The 17,583-nt window shown below is 41.3% G+C and overlaps 1 protein-coding gene across 1 annotated transcript in view; it reads left to right on the forward strand.

The window, feature by feature from the left end:
- Nucleotides 1-17,583, forward strand: part of SPRED2 (sprouty-related, EVH1 domain containing 2) — a 64,007-nt gene that overhangs the window by 25,642 nt on the left and 20,782 nt on the right. Inside the window, exons 2-4 of the mRNA XM_006862950.1 lie at nucleotides 4,241-4,418; nucleotides 9,155-9,323; nucleotides 11,441-11,505. Of these exons, the coding sequence (XP_006863012.1) occupies nucleotides 4,241-4,418; nucleotides 9,155-9,323; nucleotides 11,441-11,505 (412 nt within the window). The remainder of the gene's footprint in view (nucleotides 1-4,240; nucleotides 4,419-9,154; nucleotides 9,324-11,440; nucleotides 11,506-17,583) is intronic.

Here is a 17,583-nt window from a genome sequence, read left to right on the forward strand (position 1 = left end):
TCCACCAGATAACAGACCTGACAATTTGCTCCCAGAAGATTAGAACCTAGAATATGAGGCCATTCTCTTCTGTCATATAGGGTCGCTCTGTGTCAAAATTGATTTGATGGCACATGATAGCAATAACAACAGTAAAAAAAAAAGCATGAATAGTCTTCAGAATTGCCTGTTTGCAACTAATCTAAACAAATATTATCAAATATTTTTAATTAATCTCTAAGATCTGAAGGAATATGCATGTATGAATCCTGAGATGATTAGCAATAGAAACCATCTACACTGGCAGCCTGTAATTTTATTCAATTTTCATTAATGAAAAGGTCTTTGCCTTTACCCCAGTTAAACTATTGTGGTTCATAAGCAAATGACTATTGAATACTATATTTTCTCAGGGATTCTGTTAACTACATATCATTTTGTAAACCTCTTCACATTGTTTATCTAACTCACTCATTCCACAACATAAAAGACTCTAAAGATGCAACAGTGAACAAAAAAGTCCAAATCACTTAGTGGAGTTTGCATTCCAGTTGGGGACAGTAGGCAAACAAACAGACAGGTGTTGATTTAATAGCATGTTGTTGTTGTTAAGTTATTAAGTGCCGTTGAATCGGTTTGACCTATAGCAACCCTGTATAGGGTTTCTGAGGAGCAGCTGGTGAGCAGGAACCGCCAACCTTGCAGTTCAAATGGCTTTGCAGTCTGGCGCATTACCAATGGAGGAGAAACATTTAAGAACTGTGGATTTTTGTTGTTGTTTAGTGCCGCAACTTAAATTACCACTCATAGCGACCCTTTATAGGGTTTCTGAGGAGCAGCTGGTGGATTTGAACTGCCAACCTTGCCTTTCAAACCGACCTTGTGGGCCAGTGCTTATCCTACAGCACTATACTAGCAAGTGGAGGGTGTTGTTTTATATAGACAGGGACCTAAATGAAATCAGAGAATGGGCCTAATGGGTATGGGAGATGACCAGGGAATGGCATTCTAAGTAGAAGAAATAGCAAGTGGAAAGGTCTGTGGTAGGAGTGAGCTTAGAACAGAAGATCATCAAGGAGCTTTGATGGAACTGAAGTGGAACAAGTGAGGAGAAAAATACTAGCTCTGCCAGACTTTGCATTTACAACCCTTATTGAAGGGTTGGTTTGAGTAGCGAGTCATGGTCTGACCTACCTCTCTGCTTTCTTGAAAAGTAGGGCAAGCATGGAAAGAATGAAGCCAATTAGGAGGCTGTTGGAATTATATAAATGAGAATGATAGCAGCTGGGGATTAGGGCAGTGTCCGTGGAGGGCGTGAAAAATGAATCCTGGATTATTTATTTCAAAGGGAGAACCAATAGGATGGGAAGGGATCAAAATTAAGAGCTGTATCTGGAACATGTTGACTGAAGTGCATAATAGACACCTAAGCAAAAAAAATCACATCAGCAGATGGTTTTACTGATCTGAAACTTAGGAAAGAAGTCTGGGTTGGAATGTAAATTAGGAGTCTGTTAGCACATAGATGTTTACGTGGAGGAGTTGAGTCTCATTTGGATTATGAATTGTTTCGCTCCAGTTACAGGAGGAATGGCAAAGTACATATTAGTGGGTGTGGTGAGGAGAGATGGTGCAAGTTCTTTTCTGATTTTGTCTATTTTTCTCAGGGAAACTAAGGTATACTTACCCATCATCTTGAGAGGGAGGATGGAGGAGGACATGTGACATCATCCTCTTGGGGATGGATCAGGGAAATAGAACAGGCTTCCAGGTGACACTCCAGGTTAGTGGTTGTGACTCTGGAGTGAGACCTATTCTCAGAGTATTGGGGACCTGCTCTCAACCATGTCCAACTACCTGGGTAGGGACAGAGTGGGCCAGTGTTTGGATTTAACTGGGACTGAGGTTTTGCCAAGCAGAGAGCAAAGAAATTGAGGTTGTATGCAAAGGAATGTTGCAGCAGACCATGGTTTTAAGATGAGCAGATCAAGTGAGAACATAAAGGGGGTGGGGAATGGGGAAAAAGTTAGTTGAAATCTATTGGGGTTTGGAGGGAGTGAGCTGCAGAAGTTTGGAGGTGGAGGTTAGAGACGAGCATGCTTAAAATTGAGGTTGTAGGGGTGGTGGTGGTGGTTGTTAGGTGCCGTTGAGTCACTTCTGACTCATAGCAACACATGTGTAACAGAATGAACTGTTGCCTAGGTCTAAGCCATCTTTACAGTCCTTGCTAGGTTTAAGCCCATTGTTGCAGCCACTATGTCAACCCATCTCAATGAGGGTCTTCTACTTTTTCACTCTGAAACATGGACCGGGGACTGGTCCCTCCTAATAACTTGTCCAAAGTACATGATGAGTCTTTGCGTTTTCTCTAGAGCATTCTGACTGTACTTCTTCCAAGACAGATTGGTTCATTCTGGCAGTTCATGGTACTGGCAACAGATTCAGTATTTGTTGCCAATACCATAATTCAAATGCATTAATTCTTCTTCAGTCTTTATTAATGGTTCAACTTTCAAATGCATATGAGATGATTGAAAAGACCATGGCTTGTGTCAGTTGCACCTTTGCTCTCAAAGTGACATCTTTTAGCATTTTAAAGAGGTGGTGTAGATGTTGTTATTGACAATTTTAAGTGTGTGACTGGGCTTGTGTGGCTAAGGTCATGTGGAAGTAGAGGAGTTCTATGAACTGAGAGGCCAAGGAATGGTCCTTTATGTGAAGAGTGAAATTACCAAGAATCTTGACTGATGGGCTAATGGTGGAGAGCTGGAAAGACAGTATGCCTGGAGAGACGACCTGATAACTTCTTCACAGAATGAAGTCTGTAGGAAGGACAAAGCACAAAATGGGGTAGTAGGTGGCATGTTGGGTGTGTAAGCATCAGGGGACGTGGAGGGAGGGTGCACTGTAGGACTGTAGCAAGGTGAGTACCGTATCCCACATCAAGGCTCCATGGAAAGAATAGGGGAGAAGGAAATCAGTCCCATGTGACTGGCCTACAGAGGCTCAGGAAGAGCGAGTCGTCATTTAGACTAAGAAAGTGAAAGGCATGGTTTTCAGAGAGGAGGAGGAAGTTCGGGAGGGTGCTGTAGCCCCTTGAGCTGAGTGGGTGGTGAACTGTCAGGGGAATGGATATTCTGTGTGGCTTCTTGTGAGGAGTGAGGTGAGGAGGGGTGTGGTGCCATGTGATCAGGCTCTGAGCACTGGGGTTGCCTGTCTACATCTGTATTTCCCTAGAATCTAGCACAATGCCTAGCTTATGTTTGAATGAGAAAAAACATGAATTGAATCCAAAGAAAGAAAGCATCAAGAGAGAGTATAATGACCTTGCTAAAAATCTAAATAAGTTTCCTGAAATGTGATGAACATTGAAAAAAGGCTTAAGTTGGTCTCTGGAGGAGAAAACAAATTTTGGCAAATGTGGGAAAGAACTTGTGAAATTGAAGTTTGGACTAGACAAAATAAAATCATAAATAAAGGGGCACAGTGTGCAAAGGATATTTGAATTGAAATAAGTATAAGTTCCAACTTGTATAAACAACTGCACGATCAATTTGTAATTTGGAAATGGATTATCATATTCTTTTGCTAAATGAAAAGATTACTACCCTATAAAATGTTAAGCCTTGGTCATTCATTGTGAATGAAGGGTTTGAAGTCATAATACCCACTTAATAGATTTGTCTTTCCTAAATTATAGATGTCAGAGATCAGCTAATTTATTATTAATATTTACATATATATGTATAATATTTATGATATTGCTGGAGAGGGATATCATGTTTGGTAGGGTGGAGGGGCAGAGAAAAAGAAGAAGACCCCTAGAGAGATGGATTAGCAAAGTGGCAGCATCCGTGGGCTCAAGTGTGGCAACAGTAGTGAGGTTGGCCCAGGATTGGGCAGTGTTTCGTTCTGCTGTGCGTAAGGTCGCTATTGAGTTGGTACTGACTCGATGGCACCTAACAACAACAACATGCCTAGAAACTGAAAAACATTATGCCTGCAGATATGGGTATCAACAAGGAAAATTTGCCTCCATCTTCAAAGATTCACAAAATAGTATAGGTTATATTGATTTTAAATTGGGATTCCCCCTCCCCCACAAAGAAGTGGTGGGTCTTCCTTTTAAGGTTACTGCCAGGCACAGAGTTTCTTTTGCTGAATCCAGAAGAGTGCTGGCTAGTTGTCACCTTGCACTGTGAAAAACGTTTTGCAGCTCCCAGACCATTGTCATGCCCAGTTCTTCTTCTTGTCGTTTTAGTGACAGCTATATTGTGCGTGTCAAGGCTGTGGTTATGACCAGAGATGACTCCAGCGGGGGATGGTTCCCACAAGAAGGAGGCGGGATCAGTCGAGTTGGGGTCTGTAAGGTCTTGCACCCCGAAGGCAATGGACGAAGCGGCTTTCTCATCCATGGCGAACGACAGAAAGACAAACTGGTAATGGCCCAACACCGTACATATGATAGAACAGAATAGCAACAGCTGATTTTTGTACGTTTTCATCCCTGAGGTTTTGTGTGTTTGTTTTTCCCTCTTTCTTTGCCTTTCAAACTCTTTGAAAAGCTTCAAAAGTTAGCCAGCTGGAGTTAGTGTCAAATACCAAAACACAATCCCTGCTTTGCAATGAAGTCTTTTTTTTACCACACATCATACAAGGGGTGTTCGATTAGTTTGTCTAAAAAAACCCAATGTCTTTTCATTCAGTAGTTTTTCCACAAAATTTTTGAAGCCCCGTTATATGACTCAGAAGCTCAGAAGTAGTATATGTGACTGTCTTGTTTGCTGCTTTGATTAATTAAGATGCACAGGGTACTCAACATAAGTGTGTTCTGTATTCCAAATCTCATTGTACTGAGCTATGAAGTCAGTGTTTTTCAAATGTGCTGTTGGCTCACAGAGCATGCTAGGGAGGGTTGGGCTGGGGAAAGGTAAAATGCAAAGAATGTGTCATCTGACACTAGATTCCTTCTAAATAACTGTTTGTCTAAAAGACCCTTAAGCTTTTATCTCTTAAGCTAGAGAATAAAATAGTTTTGAAAAAAGGTAATCAACAAAAAGTAGTGGTCGTACATGCCCATGAATCAGTATTTTGAAGAGTAATCATTACTCCACATGAGTGGTAGTAGAGGCTGATAGTTCCTAATATATTACCTTATAAAGGGAATTTGGGTGTCTAGTTTTTTGTTGTAAAGGAATTCATGATAGGAAGGAAAATTGAATGCCCTAAATTCTGTTTTAAATTAGTGACCATAAACCTGAAAGACTATTATCTGAAAGAGCTGACTTGATCATGGTGTGTCTGCTCAAAAGGCAGTATATTAGCTCAGTGTGTGTAGGACAGTGTAGAATCTCACTAAGAAAATGCAAACACGGCACAGCAATAGGCTTGTCCTATCTGTGAGAACCTTAGCAGTGGTTTTCTGTGTTAAATGTGCAGATTGTCTTTTTAAAACCACTTTTTTATAGTTTAAACATTTTACAGAATCGACGAGAACCATTTTTAACTGTTATTATATATGGGTTGGCAGAAATGCTGTTTTTACATTTGATTAATTTCTGGAAATATAAAGCGCAGCATACAATGCTGATGTTGAGTCTATTCTGGAAATTTCCTACAGATAGTTTTATGATTAAATCGTTTTTGTGTATAAAATTCACAGTGAAAGGTAGTGCAACCATACTACCCATGAGATATAAAATAACTACCATTTCTTCTATTATAATTATTCTTCATAGATGTCAACCAAAGCAACATATTACTAGGGTTGAATGCAGGAGTAGATAGGAGAAGCCAAGTATGTGTTTCCCACTTTCCCACACAAAATAAAACACATACACTTAAAAGTCAAGATTTAGTGAAATAATTTGTACTTTGTTGTTGTTGTTAAGTGCTGTTGAGTCTATTTCGACCCATAGCAACCCTGTATAGAGTTTCCGAGGAGAAGCTGCCACTGAGCTTGAACTGCCGACCTTTCAGTTCAAATGGCTTTGTAGTCTGGTGCACCACGCTTTAGGGGACTTAAAAAAGTTCATGGAAAAATGGGATGAAAAGATAATGGAATTTTTTCTTGAACTTTTGAAGCTCTCTCATGTGATTATATATAAAGAAGTCACCGAAGAAGAGTCCTGGTGTGGTGCTATAGGATAACCACAAGGTCGGCAGTTCAAACCCAGCCACTCCTCAGAAACCCTATACAAGGTGACTGAGTCAGAACTAACTCAACCATACTCAACCACAACAACAACACAGAGAAGGAACTTGAACTGTGTTCCCCACTCTAACAATTGATAACTCTGGAAATGAAAAGAAACTCAGGGTTTGGAGGCATGAGTAAGAATGGGGTCTTTAAAATATTCATCTAAACTACTTAAATCTTACATAGTACATATTTCTTGTTTAGAAATTGTTAAGCCTCCAAAACTAATATAATCACCTGGAGTGTTTGGGGTTTTTTTGTTTATTTCCTTCCTGTCCATTTCGTCTTAAAAATACACTTTTTTAAGAATTTTCTCTCAAGTTTTAAGTCAATGCCTAAATTACATGTGTTCCAGAACTTCACTGCAAGCTTTATACCTGCTGTGAAGCTTAAAAACACTTTTTTTTTTTCATTTTGTCATTAAACTTAGATATATAATGCTGTTGTTTTGTTTGAGAGCTACTTCTTGTTATGTGCCATCAAATCGGTGCCGAGTCATAGCAACCCTGTATAGGGTTTCCAAGGAGTGGCTGGTGCGTTACTGACCTTGAGGTTGGCAGTCCAGTTCTTATCCTATAGTGCCATACCAAGACTCCTGCTTAAGAGGTAGTATCCAAATTTCCTTCTTCACAAATTTTAGGTGACTGAAGTTATTTTAGCTTAAAATTTCCTTAAAAAATATTCCTTTGAAATAATCTTATACTTGGAAAATGTCCATCAAAGACTTACTTTTTTTCCATCCTTAATATGTGGAGAAATTCAAAGTCTTCGTTTTTATCAAATGTTTATTTTGAGACTCTGAATTGTGAGACTAATAAATTCTAAAATAGATAGCATTTGTTAGTTAGAGCCTTGTTATTTGTATTTCCCCAATTTGGAATGGGGCTGGGCTGGCAGTTAATCACTGCACTATTCTTAGGGGAAAATGGCCATAATAAGGAATTTGATTATAAATAGAATGTGTGAGGTTACTGTTGTCCTCTTTTGATGCAGTGTAATAAAGTTAACTGCTTGAGACTGCTATTTGATATGCCAATTAGATTATTCTCATCTGTTTAATTAAGTTAGGGAACATTATTAGGTAGCACTTAATTTCTGCTTGCTAGATGTAGTCTTGAAATTTATACTAATTTAAACATATCCTGTAATTTAAATTTCTTACTTATTTAAGCAGGCCTTCACTCCTTCTCTTCAATTAATCTTAACTAATAAGAGCTCATTGTGTTAAACGCAAAACTTTGCCAGAACAAAATCAAGGCTGTTGAAATACAGCACAACCATTAGAATATGCATCATGAAGCCATAGGAATAAATATTGTCAGTATTTTGAAGGGGGTATTTAGGGGGTAAGCTTCTAATTTATTCAGTGGTTTTAGAACCTGTTCATATATACGTTCTCATTGATAACTTTGGTGGTTTTTCCATTCTAGAGATAAAATGATTTTGTCGGAGACAGGCTACACAGAGTTACAGCTTAATAAGTCAGGTCTGAGACTAGATTGCTAAAAACAGATTGTTGTGATAATCAAGATACTCATATAAGGTTCTTAGAGGCCCAAAATGGAATTGAGATTGTAAAAAAAAAAAGAAGATGCTGAAGGAAAAATGGGGCTAGAGAAAGCAGAGGAAACCGAGAGAATTTTGAGCCCAAGAGAATAAGCAGAGAGAAGTTGATGCTGCTAGTGATGGGGAATGTAAAAGAAGAAGCTAGCAGCCAAAATTTCCAAATAGATGCATTTTCAACTTGTTGGATTTGGGCTCACAAGCATACACCATTAGTGAGGACACGGGAGAGGTCGGAGGTCATCAATACAGCAAACTGACAAACCTGGAACAGAGCAAGGACCCATGACCAGGGCCCCAAGTTTAGTGTACCACAGTCAACCACAGTCAGAGGTAGGAGGAAAAGGAATGGTTGAAGTGAGGAAAAGCATGGTGAAGGATCAGTGCAGTGAGGGGCCACTAGAGACACAGGGGAGGGGATCAAAATTGGGTGGTAAACCTGACTTACACTCATGGAGGTAGTAACTCTAAATACCAACAGAGAGGGAAGGAGTATCAATGCTGTCCCCTCTGTACACAGGGTAGATAGGGACAGGCAACTTAGACACTGGCTACCTCAAATGAGGGGGCAATAAAATCACAAAATGACTGGGTTACAAGGTTTCAAGGGGGAGTTTAGTTTTAGAGTGTGCAGGGGGAAGAAAAAGTCCCCACTGAATAGTTTTCATCTTGTCTAGATGGGTCTAGTGAAAACAGATAGGGATAAGATTCTTATAATTCAATAGTGAATAATTGTTATCATGACTAATTACAACTGTTACAATTATAAAGGTAACAGTTTTATAACAAAAAAACAAGGGAGTGGTTAATCTTACAGTCCAGAAACAGAGGACCTAGGACCATCAAGGGAGAAGAACACAAGCAGAATGAGGGACCTTACCCAGAGAAGCAGTGATACCAGAGACCGAGGCAGAGATGGGGACATGGAGAGGGGGAGCGGCTGAGAACTCTAGATTCATGGAAAGAGAGGGACTAAGAGCTGGTGGCCAGGAGGCAGACTTGCAGAATGTGCCCTTTGGAGGTGTAAATTATTATGTATGCCTGAGTGGTTTTTTTGTTGTTTTGTTGTGTTTTTTTAAAAGCTAAAGTGAATAGAGAGAAATACTGTTAACTGATGGTACATGGAGGGGATTATAATCATTGTAATGAAACAAGTTCTGTGATTTGTTGAATGTAAAACTGATGATCTGCCCTGTAAAGTTGCACTGAATACACAATAAAAACCTTAGAAAGGAAAAAAAAAAAAAAGGATGGTAAGCAGAGGCAAGCAAAGGTTTCTTCTGAGATAAGGGAAAAGCAGCAGTTAGAGGGCTTTCCTTAGTCCACCAGTGATGGTTCCTAAGTAGACTCCTGTTCCCAGACTTCATCATGGCGATACCACAAGTAACCAGTGTGTGTGTTTCAATCCTTCAGGTGGTATTGGAATGCTATGTAAGAAAGGACTTGGTCTACACCAAAGCCAACCCAACATTTCATCATTGGAAGGTCGATAATAGGAAGTTTGGACTGACTTTCCAAAGCCCTGCTGATGCTCGAGCCTTTGACAGGGGAGTAAGGAAAGCAATCGAGGACCTTATCGAAGGTATTACAGTTATCCCATCTGTATGGGACCATGGCCACTTCCCAAGTTCTTCTAAATCCCAATATTATGCTATCATATATTTGTGGTTTATTTGCAGTAGGTTTGGAGGTCAGGTCAGTAGATGCCAAATCTTTGGGAGGATCCAAGGAAAACAATTAAAAGTGCCTTTGTCTAGGAGGAGGGAAGTGGATGTTAGAATAAGGAGTGGTCTCAGCTGGTTTTTTGGCTCAACTCTGAAAAAAAAAAAAAAAGCAGATCATTTTCTGGACTTCTCTGTGTATGAATGTTTACTGATTTCACTTGACCCTAACTTTTGAAACTGTTGGGGTTTAGCTTGACTTGGCTCTGAAATGGACAGTGAATTCTGGTGGGCCCTGGAGCCTCCAGGCCTCCGCACTGTCCCATTATCAGATGTCAGGGCGCTCTGCCACCTATACTGAGAAGGAAAAGGGAGCCATGACTCCTGGAGCCTCGAAACCTATAGATGAATTAGAGGTAGGTACTGTGTTACATTGGCCTGGAACAGTCTCCACTTCAACCCATCCAGTTACCAAATCAGAGTTTCTCCATAACCAAGGTTCCCTGGAGTAAGAAATATCAAGCAAGGCACATTAATATTAAATTCAGAATTTAGGGAAATGAATCCTAAAAGGATGTGTGTTTCATTTATTGAAGTAATTTTCTTTATTGTGATTCCGGGGTAAGTCTTAAAAGAAACCCTTAACATTACAATCAATAGGAATTCTAACTGGAACGTTGAATCCATTAACTGCAAACATGCGATAGCCAAAAAGAGAACTTAAAATTCAGTTTGTGTTCACATCATAGATTTGACATAAGTCACAAATCTTTCAAAGGTGTTATTAAACATACCTTTTTACATTCCAGAGAGAAAATAGTTCCTACATTATTTGTACAAATTTGCATCTTGTGATATGTAATAATATGTAATCAGTGAAGCCACACCAAAATTTGATTCTCTAAAAATCTTTCCTATATGTACAACTCACCCTAGCTGATTTCTGTCAAACTTGCCTTAAACATTGATCAGTTGGAGTAATTCTAACAGGAAATTCCACAGAGGAATTTTAGAACTGTCTTATTCTTTTTTTTTTTTTTTCTTCATCAATCCTTCCTTGTTAACTATGAGTTATTTCTTATCCCTTTCTGATAGCAAAATCTTTTTAAAAAAGATCTAGCCAAGAAAAGGAGAAGATAGACAATAAATTTCCCTTTTGGTATATTTGTTACATAGGCAAATTGTGTGTTTGTTTTTTTGCCTTTAGATCATTAAACAGTGTCAATTAGCTCGATATGCACATTTGGGTGATGTTAGAAGGGGGAAAGTAGGGCCGGCAGTGATTGCATATAAATACAAATGTTTGTTTGGGCTCTTGCATAACAAGATGGGGAAAGATGTGAAAAAGTAAATAAATTGAATTCTAAACAACCAATTTGTTGCATAATGCAATTAGCTGGGTTTTCTAACATGAGCCTAAATCTTGACCTGGAAAAGCAGAATAAATTCACTGATGCCCTAGTATTACTGAAGGAAATCTCTTTGCCCTGGCTCCACTTAGAAAGCGACTCCCACAGACAGTCTGGCTTTTAGACTCTAATATTTGAATTCAAGCTATTTAATCAGACCACCTTCATTGGTAGATGAAAAGACCAGAGAGAAGCAAAGTCATGTTTACCCAATAAGGTGGCACATGTGACTTGGGGTTTTTCAGCCCAGTGCTTTACTCCGGACACCATGGGGGCCTTGGGGTCTCCAGCTGAAGTCTGATCTTGCAGTGTGTCCTGACAGAGTACCAGGAAGGCTCTCATGCAAGACTGCTCTTTGGTGACGTCTATTAGCTTTTTCCTTAGTAGACAGCATAGACGTCTGAATGATTAACTGGGAACAACAGTAAGCCAAGTTAATTTAGAGAGCATCTTGGTAAGAATCAATTAAAGAAGTCATTTAAAAGCATTTAATTCCCAGGTAACATACTGCTGGTGAATCACATTCGCAAGGAATGGAATGAGGTTTTATTAAAACATATTCTTCAAATGATTGGATTTGATGTATCCTCTTTGGAAACAGTTTTTTGTTACGTTTTTGTCTGTTTTAGGCTCAACCACATCATCTTCCACCATCCATAATGAAGCTGAGCTTGGTGATGACGACGTTTTTACAGTAAGTTTCCTTTATGCTTTGCTTTCCAGATGACCTGATGGGCAGTCAGAGAGTGGTTCTATTTAAGGCCATGAGAGACACTTTGCCATTTGACATTTGCTGGTGCTATTTGCTGCCACCAGAGAGATTCTGTCTTTTTTGCAGTTTTCCTTCCCCTGGTGGCATATAGTGGGTTAAGCATTGGCCTGGGTTGTAGGTTTGAGTCTGGAAGTGGATTAACCACAAGGTCAGTGGTTCAAAACTACCAACTGCTCCACAAGCGAAAGAAGAGGCTATTTGCTCCCGTAAAGATTTACAGCGTCAGAAACACTTAAGGAACAGTTCTCCTATGTGCTGTAGGGCTGTTGTGGATCAGAATCAACTCAGCAGCAGTGGGTTTTGTGGTTTTAGGGTTTGGCCATAGTACTGATGCTGCATAGTACTGTCTGCCACCGAGCCCACAGGGTCTGTTCTCCTGGGTCCATCTAGGTTCTCTGAGTCTTTCTTCTAACTTGAGACTGACCAACCACTCTGGTTTGCCTAGAACTGTTTGGGGTTTTTTTTTTTAGCAGTGACAGATCCCATCCTGGACAGTTGACCCCACCGTATTGGAGTTTCCTGTTAATGCATGTCTCTCTCTGGCCTTCGGGGGAAAAAAACACACACAAAAAAAACAGTAAAAGTGTAACCTTTCATGCTAAGTAATTAAGACACCTGCTAAGCAAGGCTTATACACTGACTTGAGGTTAGGCCCAAGTACGCTATGGCAGAAAAGGAATGGGCTGTTTTGACACAGTTTGAGTTAATGGCATGTTACTGGAGACCAAATGATTTCTCAGCATGTTTCTTCATTTAATTCCTGTGTTTCTAGATGTTAATTAACAAATAGTTCATCACATGCCTGCTGTGTGCATGGAGCAGCAAGGAACAGTTAAGTCGGTTCCAACTCATAGCGACCCTGCATAGTGTTTCCAAGACTTTAAATCATAGGAGCAGAAAACCTTGTTTCTCCCACAGAGTGGCTGGTGGGCTTGAACTGCTGACCTTTTGGTTTAGCAGTCCAATGTTGATCATATAGCTCCACACCAGGACTCCAGACTCACAAACTTACTGGTGACCCAGACACCTAGCCTGGCACACACATACGTGTGTGTATGTATATATATATATGTGTGTGTATATGTATGTGTGTGTGTGTGTGTGTGTGTGTATATATATATATATATATGGAGCTCTGGTAGCATAGTGGTTACAAATCGGGCTGCGGACCTCAAGGTCAGCAGTTCAAAACTACCAGCTGTTCGTGGGAGAAAGATGAGGCTTTATACTCCCGTAAACATTTACAGCCTCAAAAACGCTGTATGGTCACTATGAGTCAGAACTGACTCCACGGCACAATAACAACAACAACATATATACTGAAACCCGGACACCCAGCCTGACACATACATGTATGTATGTATATGTGTGTGTGTGTGTGTGTATACATATATATAGAGAGAGAGAGAGAAACCAAGCAAGACATGGTGTTCTGCATTCTGTTGTTTTTCTCTTCTGTTTCATTTTTTTCCTTTTTCTTATGAAAAACTTCAAACCGTAAAATTAAACTAATGGTATGCCCTCCACCTACACTCAACAGTTGTAACATTTTGCCACATTTGCTTTATATGTTGTTGTTGTTAAGTGCCATCGAGTCGGTTCCGACCCATAGCGATCCTGAACAGGGTTTCCGAGGCTGTAAATCTTTACGGGAGTGGAAAGCCTCATCTTTCTCCCGCGGAGCAGCTGGTAGTTTCGAACTGCTGACCTCACGGTTCGCAGCCCGAATGTACATACATGTTTGTGCACACTCATATACACACAGTCGTTGTGTCTGTCGTCGTTTTTGACTTTTGCTAAGCCATTTGAAAATACCACCAATTGCCATTTGAGTCAGACTAGACCTGTGTGTCAGACTAGAACTGGGCTCTTTTGGTTTTCAGTGACTGATTTTTCAGAAGGAGATTACCAGGCCCCTTCTTCCAAAATACTTCCAAGTGGACCCAAACCTTCAGCCTTTCAGTTTAGCAGCCAAGCACGTTAACTGTTTTCACAACCCAGGAATTCCATCCTGAAAGGACAAAACCAAGTCATTACTGTTGAGTGCATTCCAACCATAGTGACCCTGTTGGGTAGAGTACATCTGCTCCTTGGTGATGGTGGTGGTTATGTGCTGTGGAGTCAGTTCTGACCCATAGTGACCCTGCACAGGGTTTCCGAGGCTGTAAATCTTTACAGGAGCAGAAAGCCTCATCTTTCTCCCATGGAACTGCTGGTAGTTTTGAACTGCTGACCTTAAGGTTTGCAGCCCGATTCATAACCACTAATGCTACCTTAGGGTTTCTAAAACTGTCAATCTTACGGAAGAAGACAGCTTCATCTTTCTCACGTAGAGCATCTGGTGGATTTGAACCACTGACCTTGTGGTTAGCACCCAACACTTAGTCTGGTGCATCACAAGGGATCCTGTGAAGTACATGGTCAGTGGTTCGAGCCAATTATCCTCTCCACAGGAGAAAGATGAGGCTTTCCGCTCTCACAAAGGTGGTATACAGCCTCAGAAACCCATACAGGGTCCCTGTGAGTCAGAACCAACTCAACAACACCTAACAACAACAGCGTATCTTTCAGGAAACGGAAAGCCTCATATGTCTCCTTCAGAGCACCCTGTAGGTTTGGACGTGCTACTAGGGCTCCTATCCATTAAGAATAATCATCTCTAAGTACTTCCACATGAATCTTTTAGAAAGAAAGTGGCATCCTTTAACGTAGCCACAATACCATCATCATATCTAGGAAAATTAATACAAATTTTATCGTATCATCTGAAATCCAATCATATTTCTCTAATTGTACATAGGAATGACTTTTGTAAGCTGGTTTTTAGTTCATATTTTAAATATCGGTTCAACTGAAAATCAAACCTGTTGCCTCCAAGTCCTGATATGACAGAGTAGAAGCTGCCCTGTAGTTTCCAAGGTTGTAATCTTTACAGAAACCCACTGCCACCGTTTCTCCCATGGGGCAGCTGGTGAGTTTGAACTGCCAATCCTTTGGTTAGCAGCCAGGTACTTAACCATTGTATCACAAGGACTCCTAACAAATGCCCGTTGTAACCTAAATTAATTTGTTTGCCAGTCCACTGATGGTTTGTAAGCACTGGTTTGAAAACCACTACTCTAGGTTTACAAAGATGTGTAAGCCAACAAGGGCTCCAACCCGCCAGGAGATGACAGGATGGTTTGGACAGAGATGGGGTTGGCCTATGACAGGCTTGGAGGTTAGCACCAGCTGTGTAAAGTAGTCTGATCCAGAGGGGAGGTAGAGATATGGGGGTCAAAAACGTTCTCACAAGGAGGTGAAACTGGCCTGAAGCTCAGTGGCCCTTGAGCAGGGTTGAGGAAGGGGCTTCCAGTGTGTGGCAAGACACTTGGGTGTGGAGGAGCTCACCCTGGCCTGAGCAGAGCGTGCGTAGGAGTGTCAGGAAATGAACTCACTCGTTCCTCCATGGAGTGGCTGGTGTGATGCAGCTCCGCACAGGCTTCCTCTGGTGCTCCAGGCAGATCCTCTCAACAGTTGGCATGTTGCTTACATCTGTCCCTTTGTCACGTTTCAAGAGACAAACAACAGCAGGCGGGTTAAAAGGTGGCTTCCTGTGCTCCAGAGCAAAACTGTCACTCGCAGCTGCTTGCTTCCCAGCTACCTGCCAGGAGTGATTTATTGAATCGGGAGAGGGAGAGCAGGAAAGGGGTGATAGGAGCCAGAATCCTGCCTGGGTTTGTCCTCAGACCTGCAGGGGATCGGCATGCTGTTCCAGGGGAAGGCTGAATGCATGGAACTAACCGGAAATTCAATAACAGTCCTGCTGCTTCTTCCAAACCCTCAGAAACTCATTAGAGGAGGAGCTCTGCTTAATTCCTTGGAGTCTCTGTAGGCCCCAGTGTATATATGTGTATATCTATGATTGGTCACCTTCGTTCCATTTGTTTACAAACAAGGGCCTGTGATGAAATATGAGACGAAGGTCGTTTGGTTCTCATCCACTCTCAAGCTCCCGGCCCTTACACTTTCCATCCTAGAGACAGTAAATGAGGTGTCCGAAACCTAGAGCCAAGGAGGCGAGCAACTGCTTTCACTCTGCTGTAGTCTGCAGTGACCCAGACTTCTGTTGGTGAGACAGTTGTTTAGAACCTGGACTTCATGTGTCATAAGCAGACTATAAATGATGACAAGATCCTCTTGGAAAAACCTTCAAAGTCCTGATGTGAGAAGTAAGAGGCCTGCAGGAAGGGGCTTCAGAAAGTTCATGGGGAAATGGAATTTAAAGATAGTAAGACAAATTTCTGAGAACTTCTTTGAAGCCCCCTCGTATTTCCCTGTGTTTCTGGAGATATCTTGGAGGTAGGAGGAGAATGCTTAGAACAGTGTGGCCAGTATCTTGGTGCACAAGAGCATATGCATAGTTTAGGTGCTCTAAGTTGAGAACAAGGTAGTGTAGTGATTACGAATCGGGCTGCGAACCGCAAGGTCAGCAGTTTGAAACTACCAGCTGCTCCGCAGGAGAAAGATGAGGCTTTCTGCTCCCGTAAAGATTTACAGCCTCGGAAACCCTGTACAGGGTCGCTATGAGTCGGAACCGACTCCACAGCACATAACAACAACAACAACAACAACAAGTTGGGAACAAGAGCTCAAAGGCAGGTGGGATCTGTAGCACCCACTGGAGTAATTGGACTTGAGTGTTCACAAGGTGTCTGCTGTACATTGCGTCAGTTCTCAGTTTGATTCCCCAAGTCAGCTTGTCCTCCTGTTTACCCCACCCACCATACTGCACACACACACGCACACAAACACGCACACTCCCCTGCAGTCTTCCGAGGCCTCTCCTCCCCATTTCCCTGCCTCCAGCCTGGTGTTGTGTCCACATCCTTCCTGCCAAAGCCATTGCCAGACACTCCTGACAAGTGACTACTCTGCTTTTCTGAGTTTTCAGCTGTTTATTCCTTTCATGTTTCCGAATATTTCTCCTTCGACCAAATGGGTTGTTCTCTGTCTCTCTCCTTGATAAATTCCATAGCACTTTCTTCTTTATTTCTCTCTTGTCACTTAAAAGCCTGCCCTTTTCTTTTCATATTTTATTTGCCGAATGAATGAAGGAATGGATGGATGAATCCTCACCTAGTTAAATTCACAGGCAAGTTATTCATCAGTGTATTCCCTACAACTCTATGTGTGCTTTTTAGGTGCTCACTTGAAGTTCTTGTGACTCTTTTGCCCCCTCCCCCTCCACCCCATATTTCTCACCATTTTTTAAATGATACAGTTATACTAGTGTTACCTGCTTTTCAGTGAATGTGTGATCTGAACCCCAGAGCAAGTGTGTGACAATCATGGAGCTTCACAGCTTATCCATGTGCATTGTTGCTTATGCTGGAGGAACCATTTAAATACCTTTAAGTAAGTGACTTTTGAGAGATTCACAGTAGGTTCAGGAAACATTTTTCAAGCTGTGTTTTCCACTCAGTGGCACTCAATCCCAGCAGTGTGCTCTACTATCAGCTTTTGACTACGTACACTTTTTCTGGCCCTCTCTTCAGCGTCCCGCCTGGAAGCTCCTTCTACTCCACAGCGGACTTCATTTATACTGATTAAATCAGTTGAGCAGCAGTACCAGGTGGTAAGGATGTTGTTGTTAAGTGCTGTTGAGTTGGTTCTGGCTCATAATAATCTTTCAAAGGGTTTGAACTGCCAACCCTGAGATGAGCAGTCCAGTGCTTATCCTAAAGCACCACGATGTAGCCACTATTAAATAGCATTGCAGGAGGAATTGCCAATGCCTGAACCATACAGTATAAATCTGTAAGCTGAATAATGCAAAGAACATAAAACAACAAAAAAAGGTTAGCATTTGGTAACAGGGGAGGTTTTAACATGGCTGTAAGCACACTATTGATGGTGCCTCCAGCGGGTAGCTTCCCATTTCTTTACCTCAGAACTAGGAAGACTTGAGCGAGCCAGAGTTGAAAGAGCCTCAGATCTTTTCCTTTTGATGAATTTGAG

Source organism: Chrysochloris asiatica, unplaced genomic scaffold (assembly GCF_000296735.1).
Source record: "Chrysochloris asiatica unplaced genomic scaffold, ChrAsi1.0 scaffold00052, whole genome shotgun sequence".
Lineage (NCBI taxonomy): Eukaryota > Metazoa > Chordata > Mammalia > Afrosoricida > Chrysochloridae > Chrysochloris > Chrysochloris asiatica.